At 36.0% G+C, this 14552-nt stretch overlaps 1 protein-coding gene across 1 annotated transcript in view; it reads left to right on the top strand.

The window, feature by feature from the left end:
* Positions 1-14552, top strand: part of LOC142347930 (WD repeat-containing protein 35-like) — a 172203-nt gene that overhangs the window by 43324 nt on the left and 114327 nt on the right. The window contains exons 10-11 of the mRNA XM_075399095.1: positions 5649-5763; positions 6192-6333. Coding sequence (XP_075255210.1) covers positions 5649-5763; positions 6192-6333 — 257 coding nt within the window. The remainder of the gene's footprint in view (positions 1-5648; positions 5764-6191; positions 6334-14552) is intronic.

Here is a 14552-nt window from a genome sequence, read left to right on the forward strand (position 1 = left end):
GTTTTTGATTTCAATCATTTTGAACGAGAATGCGAGTATGTTTCTTTCATTAGGATCATTTTTCGAATTTGCCTCTTTGAGAGTTGTTTCAAGAAAGGTTAATATGTAATTCTCCGTCTTTGTTACCGGGGCTTCAACTTATTTGAAATTCACGACTTATCACGTCGTCTTCATCGACGAAGTTCGTAACACTTATAGTAGTCTGCGGTTTTTATGCGATTTTTTGCTTGGCCCATTTTTCTTATGCTTTTGTCTTTTTTACTCAATAACAGAATAACCAGTTAAGCCTGAAGGGCATAAAGTCACCGAGCAGCTCAACAAGTTTGGCTTTATGACGTGTGTGCAGTGTTCAATTCAAGCAAGCTGCATTAAAGAATCTAAATCATGTTATAAAGGGCGGTTTGGACCCCCCTCACTCCGCCCGCACCCCCTCGCCCCACCTTCACCAACCCATTGATAGCAATTCATCCGACGTTAGTTGGGTATGGTTATTTTATGATCTCATTGTTTTTTATGGCATTCTCATTTGCCTTCAAAATTTTCAAAGATGCTTCTTAGTTCAGTCAAGCATGTAATTTTTTTATTTAAATTTGCCCGCCACATCATTGTGTTTGCTCTTATGTGGGCAATTATTTTTTACTTTTGCTGATATTACTATTTTAACCATTGATTAATGGCCGCCGTCAGCCTCTCAACCGCTATTATCTAGGTGTTTTTTACGACTCGGAGAGGTGTGTTGTTGGAGTGTCTTTTTCAATCGATACTTTACAGTATATTTTAAAAAAGATTTGAAAGTCAAATGCCTCATGTGAAAATTATGTGTTGATCAAACTGCAAAACAAAGTGAAGAGCTGAGAGAAGAGAGAGTTTTTTGGTTTTTTGTTTATATGATTTCTTGATCGACAGCGAGATAACTGGGTGGGAGAGTTTAGCTATAGCTAAGTGAGTGAAATTTTTTTGACCATGTGCGGTTGTTTTTTGTTTCTTTTTTTACTTTTAGTGCCATTGTTTTCCAGTCCAAGGTGTTTCTCATTTTATATCTTGATTATTTTTTGTCTGTTTATAAGCGTTTTTGATCATCTGAACCGAATATTACACTCTTAGATTCCATCTTTCGTTTTACCATTAGGCCTTGTTTAAGCGATGTACTGACAGTAGTTCTCATACAACGGAGAATTTTCGTTTCTAAGCTGCACGCTGAAATTGTGGTAACGCGGAGTTAATTGCTCTCGAAATTTTGCTCTTTTAACGTTCAATGGATTTACCTGCCCTCTATAGATGCCCATTTCGCTGAAAACTTTGTTAAAAGCGTTCTAGAATTTTGTTTTTTGTTTTCTAATGTTTTCTATTAAACAAAGTTTGCTCTCGAACAAAATTTTTATCGATTTTTATAAATGTGTGCGAGTCTTTTTACATAGAATTTTTGTTGGAGCGTTTTGCGCTTTCCTTTTTAATAAATGTTTTGATTTCACTTCACGCTTCACTCTTTTTAACGCTTGAGTTCTTTAATTTTGCGTGATCTAATTTGCTCCTATCCGGAACAGAAGCCTGTCGCTAAAACAAAGGCAATTGTAAAATAGCTTGGCACAAGGACCTGGTAATCTTGTGGGCAATACTTCAGTGTATCATGCCGCAGGTTGAGCCTAATCTCATTTTTGGCACCTTTAAAAAATTATTCGGGATACAGTTTCTCTCAATTTTTTGCTCCGCCTGTCGTTAGAGAGCAATTTGTACGACATTAGTTGGTTTAATAAAAAATAAAACTGCAGAAATTATGAAATTCAAGAAATATATTATTTTTAAAGTTTTCACTCCCAAACCCGGTCTTGTGTGGCCAGTAGTGGCTTTTTTCCGGCAGCTTGTAGGCCAATTTTCAAATTTAACTTGAAAGGCTAGTACAAAAATGAAACAATCGATTATAAGCAAGGTTTGAAATTGTGAGACTACAATACAATACATGCAGAATTTTTGTTTGATTGTTGCTGCTCTTTTCTTTTAGAACATTTATGTGATTTCACTTCTCTTCAACGTTTTTTTCTTTATTTTTGCGTAAATTAAATTGCTCGTATTCAGAAATTAAATCTGTCGCTAAGAGAGCGAGAAAACTAGGTGGGACGATTTTTCCTGAGCGAGGAAGGTTTTTGATTGTGCGACTTTTGCAAAGCTGTTTTTTTTGTTTTAGCTCCAAGTTTTTTGAGTCGAATGTTCTCCTCATATATCTTAACTATTATTTGTCTGTTTAGAAGCGTTTCTGATCATTTGAACCAGATATTACACTCTTAGATTCCATCTTTCTTTTTACTATTAAGCCTTGTTGAAGCGATATACTGACAGTAGTTCTGATACAGGGGAGAAATTTTTTGCTTCGTAGCTGCGCGCTGAAATAGTTGCAACGCGGAGTTGATTGCTCTCGAAAATTTTGCTCTTTTAACGTTCAATGGATTAACCTGCCCTCTATAGATGCCCATTTCGCTGAAAACTGTTAAAAGCGTTCTAGAATTTTGTTTTTTATTTTCTAATGTTTTCTATTAAACAAAGTTTGCTAAAAAAAATTAAATTGTCGTTTACTTGCCTGCGTTGTCGAACGGATTTAAGCAAACTTTTCATTATGTTTGATTATGATCCATTGTTTTATTTATCCATTCTTTTTATTCGTCTGATGTTTTTGATGATTTCAATCATTTTGAACGAGAATGCGATTATATTTTTTTCATTAGCATCAGTTTTCGAATATGCCTCTTTGAGAGTTGCTTCAAAAAAGGTTAATGTGTAATTCTCCGTCTTTGTTACAGGGGCTTCAACTTATTTGAAATTCACGACTTATCACATCGTCTTTATCAACGAAGTTCGTAGCAATTAAATTAGTCTGCTGTTTTTATGCGATTTTTTGCTTGGCCCGTTTTTCTTATGCTTTTGTCTTTTTTTACTCAATAACGGAATAAACAGTTTAAGCCTGAAGGGCATTAAGTCACCGAGCAGCTCTACAAGTTTGGCTTTATGATGTGTGTGAAGTGTTCAATTCAAGCAACCTGCTTTAAAGAAACTAAATCATGTTATAAAGGGCGGTTTGGACCCCCTCACTCCGCTCGCACCCCCTCGCTCCACATCCACCAACCCATTTCATCCGATGTTAGTTGGATATGGTTATTTTATGATCTCATTGTTTTTTATGGCATTCTCATTTGCCTTCAAAATTTTTAAAGATGCTTCTTAGTTCAGTCAAGCATGTAATTTTTTACTCCAATTTGCCCGCCACGTCATTGTGTTTGCTCTTATGTGGGCAATTATTTTTTACTTTTGCTGATATTACTATTTTAACCATTGATTAATAGCCGCCGTCAGCCTCTCAACCGCTGTTATGTAGGTGTTTTTTTACGACTCGAAGAGTGTGTTGTTTGAGCGTCTTTTTCAATCGATACTTTACAGTATATTTTAAAAAAGATTTGGAAGTCAATGCCTCATGTGAAAAATATGTGTTGATCAAACGGCTGAACGAAGTGAAGAGCTGAGAGAAGAGAGAGTTTTTTGGTTTTTTGTTTATATGATTTCTTGATCGACAGCGAGATAACTGGGCGGGAGAGTTTAGCTATAGCTAAGTGAGTGAAATTTTTTTGATCATGTGCGGTTGTTTTTTGTTTCTTTTTTTACTTTTAGTGCCATTGTTTTCCAGTCCAAGGTGTTTCTCATTTTTTTTTATTTTTTTTGTCTGTTTATAAGCGTTTTTGATCATCTGAACCGAATATTACACTCTTAGATTCCATCTTTCTTTTTACCATTAGGCCTTGTTTAGGCGATGTACTGACAGTAGTTCTCATACAACGCGCAGAATTTTCCCTTTTTAGCTGCACGCTAAAATAGTGGTTATGGGAGTTACTTGCTCTCGAACAAAATTTTTATCAATTTTTATAAATGTGTGCGAGTCTTTTTACACAGAATTTTTGTTGGAGCGTTTTGCGCTTTCCTTTTTAATAATTGTTTTGATTTCACTTCACGCTTCACACTTTTTAACGCTTGAGTTCTTTAATTTTGTGTGATCTAATTTGCTCTTATCCGGAACATAAGCCTGTCGCTAAAACAAAGGCAATTGTAAAATAGCTTGGCACAAGGACCCGGTAATCCTGTGGGCAATCCTTCAGTGTATCATGCCGCAGGTTGAGCCTAATCTCATTTTTGCACCTTTAAAAAATTATTCGGGATAGTTTCTCTCAATTTTTTGCTCCGCCTGTCGTTAGAGAGCAATTTGTACGACATTAGTTGGTTTATTAAATAATAAAACTGCAGAAATTATGAAATTAAAGAAATTTATTATTTTTAAAGTTTTCACTCCCAAACCCGGTCTTATGTGGCCAGTGGTGGCTTTTTTCCGGCAGCTTGTCGGCCAAGTTTCAAATTAAACTTGAAAGGCTAGTAGAGAAATAAAACAATCTATAATAAGTAAGGTTTGAAAGTGTGAGACTACAATACAATACATGCAGAATTTTTGTTTGATTGTTGCTGCGCTTTTCTTATAAAACATTTATGTAATTTCACTTCTCTTCAACGCTTTTTTCTTTATTTTTGCGTAAATTAAATTGCTTGTATTCAGAAATTAAATCCGTCGCTAAGAGAGCGAGAAAACTCGGTGGGACAATTTTTCCTGAGCGAGGAAAGTTTTTGATTGTGCGGCTTTGGCAAAGCTGTTTTTTTTGTTTTAGCTCCAAGTTTTTTGAGTCGAATGTTCTCCTCATATATCTTAACTATTATTTGTCTGGTTAGAAGCGTTTCTGATCATCTGAACCAGATATTACACTCTTAGCTTCCATTTTCGCCTATCTTTCTTTTTACTATTAAGCCTTGTTGAAGCGATATACTGACAGTAGTTCTGATACAGGGGAGAAATTTTTTGCTTCGTAGCTGCGCGCTGAAATAGTGGTTACGCGGAGTTAATGTCTCTCGAACGAAGTTTGTATTAATTATTGTAAGCGTGTGCAAGTATTTTTCACGCAGAATTTTTGTTGGATCGTTCTTTGGCTTTCCTTTTTGAATTTTTTTTTATATCACTTCAATTGTGACTTTAACGCTTGAATTCTTTATTTGTTCGTGATCTAAATTGCTCTCATTCGGAAAAGAAGCCTGTCGCTAAAACAAAAGCGATTGTAAAATAGCTTAGCACAAGGACCTGATAACCATGTGGTCAGTCCTTCAGTGTTTCACGCCGCAGGGTGAGCTTATTCTCATTTTTGCGCCTATAAAAAATTATTCGGGATATAGTTTTTCTCAATTTCTTTGGTCCGCCTGTTGTTGAAGAGCTATTTGTCCGACTTTAGTTGGTCTGTTAAATAATAAACTGCAGAAGAAAATATGATATTAAAGAAATTCGTTATTTTTATAACTGTCACTCCCGAGCCCGGTCTTTGTGGTCAATGGTGCTATTATCCGACAGCTTGTCGGCCATGTTTCAAATTAATTTTGAAAGGCTGGAAGAACAATGAAACAGGCGATAATAAGCACAGTTTGAAAGTGTGAGCCTACAATACACCGGCAAAGTACGTTTTGCTCTGAATTTGGTCTTGTTAAGTTGCTCATAAAAATTTACGCATCCATGATTTTGTAGCAGTTTTTGTTGAAAGCTGGCTGGTCATTTGAACGCATTTATCGGATATTTTCAGGGAAGTGGTGCTGGTGGGGTAGGTGTTGCCATGGATTCGGCAAGAAGAGAAGAGTACATGCTGGTCCTGTATAACTCAATTGGGACTCCACTGGAATCGAAAACCATATACTTCGGTTAGAGTTTAAATAATAGTGTTGAAGAGTTACTGAATCAAGTTAAATCTTTAAGCTAATCACGGCTCGATTAACTTAGCAATTTAAAACGATATCAAGTCATCACTTGACTAGGTTTTTTGGATTCTGAAAACAAAATAATTATTATTATGAGTATAAGTTCCAATTTAGCTTTATTGAATTGTTTTCTCAGACGTTTCGAGAAATCTGGCGGTGAAAAAAAGCTTAGTAACGCCTATATCAATTTACTCAGGACGAAAATTGATAGTGTAAAAACTGAGTCGCATAACTTCGATAACTTAATTTCTCATCCGTGTGCGCCAAAACTCCCACAAAGAGTTCATTGATGTGAATATCAGTGAGTTTTAGTCAGAATCTCAATATGAGAATTGCTTCATAATTGTAAACACGGGCTGTGTTTTTTGCAGAACCGGTGTTTATGTGCATGACTGGTAGTCTGGTGATAGTGGCCAATAAGGATGTCTTCTACGCCTGGCAGTTCACAGATCCCATCAAGCTCATGTCAGCTGACGTCTCTCTTCAGGCCAGCAAAAACCAACTCAAGGAATGGTTAGTTGACGGTTATCCTTTTTAACAAGAAATAACGAGTTTTTGAAAAAATCTCAATTTTACATCTCGTGGTTTCTTATTCATGAACACTGAATGTTCAAATGAAACACAATTATAAATGAGTGGTTTGTTTTTGCTCACCTTCCATCAGTCTCAACTTTCTTATTAATTGCTGGCAAACGAAGTTTGTAGCAATTGTATTAGTCCTGTTGGTCTTTATTATATTAGCAATAAAGAAACCTCTAATAAGCTATAAATCAGAGTTCTCGAGTTTAATGATTAATTTCTGTCAAAAGAAGTTTGTAGCAAATATATTAGTCCTGTGGTCTTTTTATAGGATTTTTCGCTTGACAGATTTTTTGTCTGACCCACTTGACTTTTCGTCCTCAAAAACGGTAATAACAGGTAGCGCCCAGGGGACATTAATTTCTCTCAAGAGGCTTTCAGCTAGGCTACAAGTATGTGATTCACAAACTGTTTTGGAAACTTATACTTATGGTGCGAAGGACGGTTCTTAAAAGTTGGCCCATACCCACACACATCAGCCCCACAGAAGTTCTAGTAAAAGTAACTTGCGCCTAAGATGAAACTTGAGCCTCAAAATTTGGGTTCTCGCAAATAATTGAGATATTTAGTACGCGTTTACATTGAAGTCAAATCAAACAAAGTATCAGAAACTGCAATGTGATTATTGAAATGGAATTGTAATGGATAAGGTGTCCTGTTAAACTGAATTTTAATGTTCGAAGTTTCACAGTTCAAGTTAAGTTCGACAATTGATAACAAGAAATATGGAATTTTGAAATAATCTCGATTTTGTCTAAAATGAATCATCCATGAACAGTAAATGTAAACAGTTTTCTGTAAACAGTTTTCTGATCCATGAACAGTAAATGTTCCATGTTCAATTGAACCACGATTATAAACGAGGGGTTACTTTTCGCTCGTCTTCCATCTGTCTCAACATTCTTGTTCATTGCTCTCAAACGAAGTTTGAAGCATTTATATTAGTCTTTTTGGTCTTTTTAATGCGATTAATCGCTTGATCGATTTTTGGTCTCACGCATTTAACTTTGTGTCCTCAAAAGCGGGATAAACAGGTATCGTCCAATGGGCATTAATTCTCTTAGAGCCTTTCAGCTCACTAGGCTCCAAGTCTGCGATTCACAGAAACTGCTTTGGACACTTATACTTATGATATGAAGGGTGGTTCTTGGAAGTTGCTCCCCCCACCTCATTATAGGCATTAGATTGCGTTGTACCAGCCGCTCCCTGGTAAATTCTGAACGAAGGAACTGGATGTACAGTACAGACAGCTTTTTCAATAATGAATTCAGATGCTACCATTGACAATCTGTAGACATTGAAATTACATTATTTCAAATGCAGATTTCATAGGAAAGCATTATATCTCGAGTGCAAAATTGCAAGCAGATCTTTGCTTGTTCAGGTCCTTCTGGCCATGATCCATTTTAAACACTTGCTGGAAAGTTTCAAGTTTCTTATTGACAAAGACATCGCGCCAATTTGTCACTGTCAGCATGTTCCCGGTGCCAGCTAATTCATCGTATTTGAGCACTATGTTCACGGGTTACATACTTTTTTCTAACGAAAGCTGAAGATTTGTGACCCCAAAACTTTTTTCAGCAACCTTTGTTTAATTTTGTTTATCCGCGAGACATTTGAAGGCTGGGCGATACAAATTTTGCTGTTGAGTTTGTAAATTTTCTAAGCGTCTCTGCAAAAACGAGTTAACTCGTACGTTGAGTAATTGTATTTGGTAACTAATTTGCTCATACGCTTCTCGATTAAACTTGATGAAAAATTTCAGCTTTTATGTAACAGTAGATATCATTTTTCTTAAGTGACTATGAAATCTGAGCGAAGTTCCAATATTGTTTTTATAGAGAGCTGCAACACTCTGTCTTTGAATGATTCTTGATGTATAAGTTCAGCAGACCTGTTAAGTTTCTTGGAAAGGTAAATGCTCTTTTCTGAGTAATTCATTTCGACTATGATTTTATATGAGCTAATGACATTATTTTAGCTGAAGTGACGTGTGAAAGAGAGATTGCAACTGGTTGGTATAAAGCCTCACATTTACTTTCCATTAATGACCGTATGAGAAAATAGTTGAGTCTCTAATTATTAGTTAAAAGTAACTGTTGAGTCTTTGTGCCGTGCGTAGGAAAGGGTCTGTTGGAGAATGATTTGGAGAATCAATAAAAATGTTTGGGTCGTAGAATGAAACCGGTGTATCTGACTTTTTGTGTTTTTGTGACAGTAGATTTCCTTCATCAGATTTGTTATTGAGCAATTTGGTACCCAAGATTTTTTTCTAAGCGTAAGATTTTATAGATATTAGTTTTCCTCCTTGACAGGATATCTTTTGACATTGATTTCCAGCTGAGTCTGTTCATTAAAATGTTTCACGGTATCGAATAGCGTTTTTATTGATGATTTGTGGATTGAAAATGTAATTTTGTCCTCATAAGCTACTGCTTTTGAGCTTATTGAATACTTTAATTTTTGGTGAAGTATCTACACAGCTGACTATAACTGAACAGGGAGTTTGAAAAGTAAAGCTGAAAGACAGCCTTGCTTGGATCCACGTTGTAGCACAATTATTTTAGAGAGCTGGCCACTGATATGGATGTATATAAATCCTTTTGGCACGCTTTGTATTTTTTAAAAACCAATCGAAAAGAACGAATAATTAGTCCCTGCCTATTTTTGCCGAAAGCCTTTGAAAAATCCAGGTTTACGATGCATTTACTTCTATTGAGTTGCTTATTGGTTTTGTGTACTTGAATAAAAGCTGCTTGAATTTGTGTTTTGCGGAGACAAGCGTGCTGATGCTGACCTACATTTTTGAGGTTTGCTATAAATCTATTGTATTCTGATTTTGCAGATTGAATGCGCGATTAATTTTTTAGATCAATGTTTAGCAGAATCGTCAACATTTTTGTTTTTGGAAGAGGTTTCAGGGTCTTTAATTTTTGACTCGCTGGAATTTTCCGGTTAGACAGTGTTATTGAAAACATTTTACAGCTTTGGAGTTCTCATTAATTATTTTAGCAAAAAAATTAAAGCTGTGTAAAATGGTTTTCAAATAGTGTTTTGATTTCGTCCCAACTTTTTGTCATTCTTGCGTTTTTCAGAATGGCTCAGCTTTTGAAATCTTTTGCGTTATCACGTTCGCATGTCTGTATCAAATTCTAAATGATTTAGCTGATTACTTCATTTTTCTCATGCTTACTTCTACTGAATATGTTTTCAAGATTTTTTCGTCGGAGTCTTGTTGGTGATTTCCTTAATGACTCTCGATTTGTTAATGGCCAGTGCCTGACAGACATCGCGAATGAGACATTTCAACTCTTCGTGTTTCTACTTATGTTTTAATCTACTGTTCTATAAAAAAAAGTAGCCTTCGTTTTACAAAAAGTTCGGCCGCGTTTCTTTTTTTCGCTTTTGTTACTTACCTCTAACAATCTGCTAATTGAATATTTACTACTCCTATATACTTTATTGTCGCTGTAGTGTGTTTGGCTTGTAAAAAAGTAGTCAGTTCGTGAAAAGGATGATGTTCTTTTGTCGTAGTGCCTGAAATCAACGACCTCTAGTTCCATGGCTGTATCAAGAAGGAGCGCTTTCTGTGTGATTGTGTGGAGCTATGCAAGTGGTTATTTGCTGTTGTTCTGTGTTCTAAAGGTATTTGTTTCGCCGATCATGACTAAACAACTTAAGTCACCGGTTAATGCAATAGGTTTTTCATTGTCAATATTTGAGAGACTGGAGCCCAATTGCCTTATTTTACCAATGTAGTAGCTGGAGTTCACATATGTTTTTTTCTACAGTTAGATTGAGTTCCGCAATTGTAATTCCAGTGCTTATTCTTGATTTTGTTGTTGGGTTCTGAATTTTGAGTTGTTTGCTCCAAAATAATCCTGCCTCCTGCAATTTCTTGCAGGCACTAGATGGTAGCGTAATTTGTCCTGTTCAAGCACTTGTCTGAGCGAGGTAGAGTGGGAATTTTGATTTCTTGAAAACATAAAATGATGTAAGTCTGTTGGGCCAAGCTGTATTTCTTTTCACTTCGAATTTTTTTCGGGCTCTTTATGCCGCAAGAGTTTAGGCTTTCTGCTCATCTATTTTGACAAATTGTTTTTCTAATCTATTGCATGTTAAATATTTGTTTCGTTATTTCCGCGTTTTATTTTTGGGATTTACTAGATGGTTTTTGGCACCTGGTCTGGTTTGTTTGAGAAAACTATTATGAAGCTCATCAGGTGGAAAATCATGTGCTGGGAAAACAGTTTTCAAGTTCAGCAATGTTTTATCCACAGTTGATGTTTGGTTAATTTTGTTTGCGGCTCGTTCGGTAGCTATTGTGTTGTCTGCTGTACCACTACAAGTTTCAAGTAATTTTTTTTTCAAACTGCTCTTGTTCTCTTGTCTAGTTGTCTCTGAGCAGGAATTGTGGTCACTGGTCATTTCTTACTGATTGTGCATGCTTTTCTGTATTCAGCTTGATTAATATTAATTTTTTATTTTCTGCAGATTTTTTTGTACTAGATGCTCTTTTTGAATTCAACACTAATGGCTATGCTGTCTGCGATGTTTACCTTTTTTTCGCAGGAACTGCAGTTATGAAGAGAGGGAACATGGAATTTGATTTCTAATCTATTTCTATCTACACAGCTGACTAATAACTGAACAGGGAGTTTGAAAAGTAAAGCTGAAAGACAGCGTTGCTTGGATCCACGTTGTAGCACAATTGTTTTAGAGATTTGGCCACTGATATGGATGTATATAAATCCTTTTGGCACGCTTTGTATTTTTTAAAAACCAATCGAAAAGAACGAACAATTAGTCCCTGCCTATTTTTGCCGAAAGCCTTTGAAAAATCCAGGTTTACGATGCATTTACTTCTATTGAGTTGCTTATTGGTTTTGTGTACTTGCATGAAAGCTGCTTGAATTTGTGTTCTGCGGAGACAAGCGTGCTGATGCTGACCTACATTTTTGAGGTTTGCTATAAATCTATTGTATTCTGATTTTGCAGATTGAATGCGCGATTTATTTTTTAGATCAATGTTTAGCCGAATCATTAACATTTTTGTTTTTGGAAGAGGTTTCAGGGTCTTCAATTTTTGACTCGCTGGAACTTTCTGGTTAGACAGTGTTATTGAAAACATTTTACAGCTTTGGAGTTCTCATTAATTAATTTAGCAAAAAATTAAAGCTGTGTAAAATGGTTTTCAAATAGTGTTCTGATTTCGTCCTAACTTTTGGTCATTCTTGCGTTTTTCAGAATGGCTCAGCTTTTGAAATCTTTTGCGTTATCACGTTCGCATGACTGGTTCAAATTCTAAATGATTTAGCTGATTACTTCATTTTTCTCATGCTTATTTCTACTGAATGTTTTCAAGATTTTTTCGTCGGAGTCTTGTTGGTGATTTCCTTAATGACTCTCGATTTGTTAATGGCCAGTGCCTGACAGACATCGCGAATGAGACATTTCAACTCTTCCTAGCTTTCAGGTATCAAAAAATTAGTCGCAAATGTTTCTACTTATGTTTTAATCTACTGTTCTATAAAATAGTAGCGTTCGTTTTACAGAGATTTCGGCCGCATTTCTTTTCTTCGCTTTTGTTACTTACCTCTAACAATCTTCTAATTGAATATTTACTACTCCTCTATACTTTATTGTCGCTGTAGTGTATTTGGCTTGTAAAAAAGTAGTCAATTCGTGAAAAGGATGATGTTCTTTCGTCGTAGTGCATGAAATCAACGACCTCTAGTTCCATGGCTGTATCAAGAAGGAGCGCTTTCTGTGTGATTGTGTGGAGCTATGCAAGTGGTTATTTGCTGTTGTTCTGTGTTCTAAAGGTATTTGTTTCGCCGATCCTGACTAAACAACTTAAGTCACCGGTTAATGCAATAGGTTGTTCATTGTAAATATTTGAGAGACTTGAGCTCAATTGCCTTATTTTACCAATGTAATAGCTGGAGTTCTCATGTGTTTTTTCTACAGTTAGATTGAAATCCGCAATTGTAATTCCAGTGCTTATTCTTTATTTTGTTGTTGGGTTCTTAATTTGAGTTGTTTGCTCCAAAATTAATCCTGCCACCTGCAATTTCTTGCAGGCACTAGATGGTAGCGTAATTTGTCCTGTTCAAGCACTTGTCTGAGCGAGGTAGAGTGGGAATTTTGATTTCTTGAAAACATAAAATGATGTAAGTCTGTTGGGCCAAGCTGTCTTTCTTTTCACTTCGATTTTTTTTTGGGCTCTTTATGCCGCAAGAGTTTAGGCTTATAATTTTCTGCTCATCTATTTTTGACAAATTGTTTTTTTAATCTATTGCATGTTAAAGATTTGTTTCGTTATTTCCGAGTTTTTTTGGATTTACTAGATGGTTTTTGGCACCTGGTATGGTTTGTTTGAGAAAACTATTATGAAAATCATCAGGTGGAAAATCATGTGCTGGGAAAACAGTTTTCAAGTTCATCAATGTTTTATCCACAGTTGATGTTTGGTTAATTTTGTTTGCGGCTCGTTCGTTAGCTATTGTGTTGTATGCTGTACCGCTACAAGTTTCAAGTAATGTTTCTTCAAACTGCTCTTGTTCTCTTGTCTAGTTGTCTCTGAGCAGGAATTGTGGTCACTGATCATTTCTTGCTACTGATTGTGCAGGCTTTTCTGTATTCAGCTTGATTAATACTAATTTTTTATTTTCTGCAGATTTTTAAGTACTAGATGCTCTTTTTGAATTCAACACCAGTGGCTATGCTGTCTGCGATGTTGACCTTTTTCTTCGCAGGAACTGCAGTTATGAAGAGAGGGAACATGGAATTTGATTTCTAATCTGTTCTATCCCTTAATTTCTGCCGTCGGGTTCCCGTAGATCTAATTTTTGGCTTTTTTTGTTTCGTGGCATCTTTTACTGCCACACTTTTTGCTTCATAACTTGATTGAAATTAAAATCGCCGTCTATGTTAAATTTCGTCGGCTTAATTAATGGGCTGTGTTTTTTCGTTTTAACTCTGCCTATCGTTATTCATAGGTAAATAGGAGCTCCCATCATCTGTTAAAAGTAAATTGTTCGCCGAAGTGGTTGCTGATTTCTGATTTCTTCTTTTTAATTGCCGCACAGCAATAGCTGTGGCTATTATTGGCCTTATCTTGGTTCTTTTATTTCGTCGTCAAGATTTTTGTTACAACCATATGAAGTCACAACTACTTCAAATCTGCTTTTTGTTCATTTATTCATGCAATTGCAACTGAACTGCGTGCGTGACATTGTTTCTCACTGTTATTGGAGCGAGTTTTTTTGTTCACTCGTGTGATCAACTTTTTGGTCACACGTATTTATCTCACTCTCAAAAATGACTTCCTCAATTTGAAATCGACTTTTCTTCAATTCAAAGAGATAAGGTTAGGTGAATGTGTGTCACTCTAAATGAAGGTTATTTGAGAACAGCCAATAGAAGCAGCTGTAACTTGTACAGATTCTTATTGAAAATATAACATCTCATCCTTTTATGAAAAGAGTAATTTTTTGGTTTGTCTCTCGATTGATTTTTTTAAAGACTGCAGATCTACGCAGCTATTGCGGCTATTTTCTGGCAATCTTCCACTTTTGTTTTTGTTGTTTGTACCCAAATGAGAGTAATGTTGAAGCTCTATGGGCAACAGTTTGAAACACCTTTATTATGATAAGAGCCATCAAGTTTTGGCCCGTATCTGTTGCTGAATGACAGATGGCCCGTGTGACCTCCAATAACCTTATCCCCCCGTATTTAATATATCCCAATAAATTACCGTTTGACTTAGCTCTCTGCACTTGGTTCTCGCATATGAGATGTGTCAGAAACCTTGTGTACTGCTTTTGGGCGCCTTGCTCTTTTTTGCGGCTAATGCCTTGAGTGAAGAACTACATAGAGCTTTTGTCCTGTTTACAGGAATGAAAACTTTCTACAAACAGTATATTTTAAAAGTTCTTGGCAAATTCTGTCTGATCTCCCACAGAGCATTCTTCCGCGAAGATGCGCTGGTTGCATTTAGGGTTTCATTTGGTTCAAGATGCGCTCTCAAAATATAGAGCAGATGCTCTCTGGTTGCTCAATGTCTGCCTTATAAAACTTTTTTGGTACGAAGCCAGTGATTTTATCGAAATTGATATGATTTTTCATACATTATTCGGTGAACTTTTGTT

This window comes from Convolutriloba macropyga, chromosome 10 (genome assembly GCF_964194025.1).
Source record: "Convolutriloba macropyga chromosome 10, txConMacr16.3, whole genome shotgun sequence".
Lineage (NCBI taxonomy): Eukaryota > Metazoa > Xenacoelomorpha > Acoela > Convolutidae > Convolutriloba > Convolutriloba macropyga.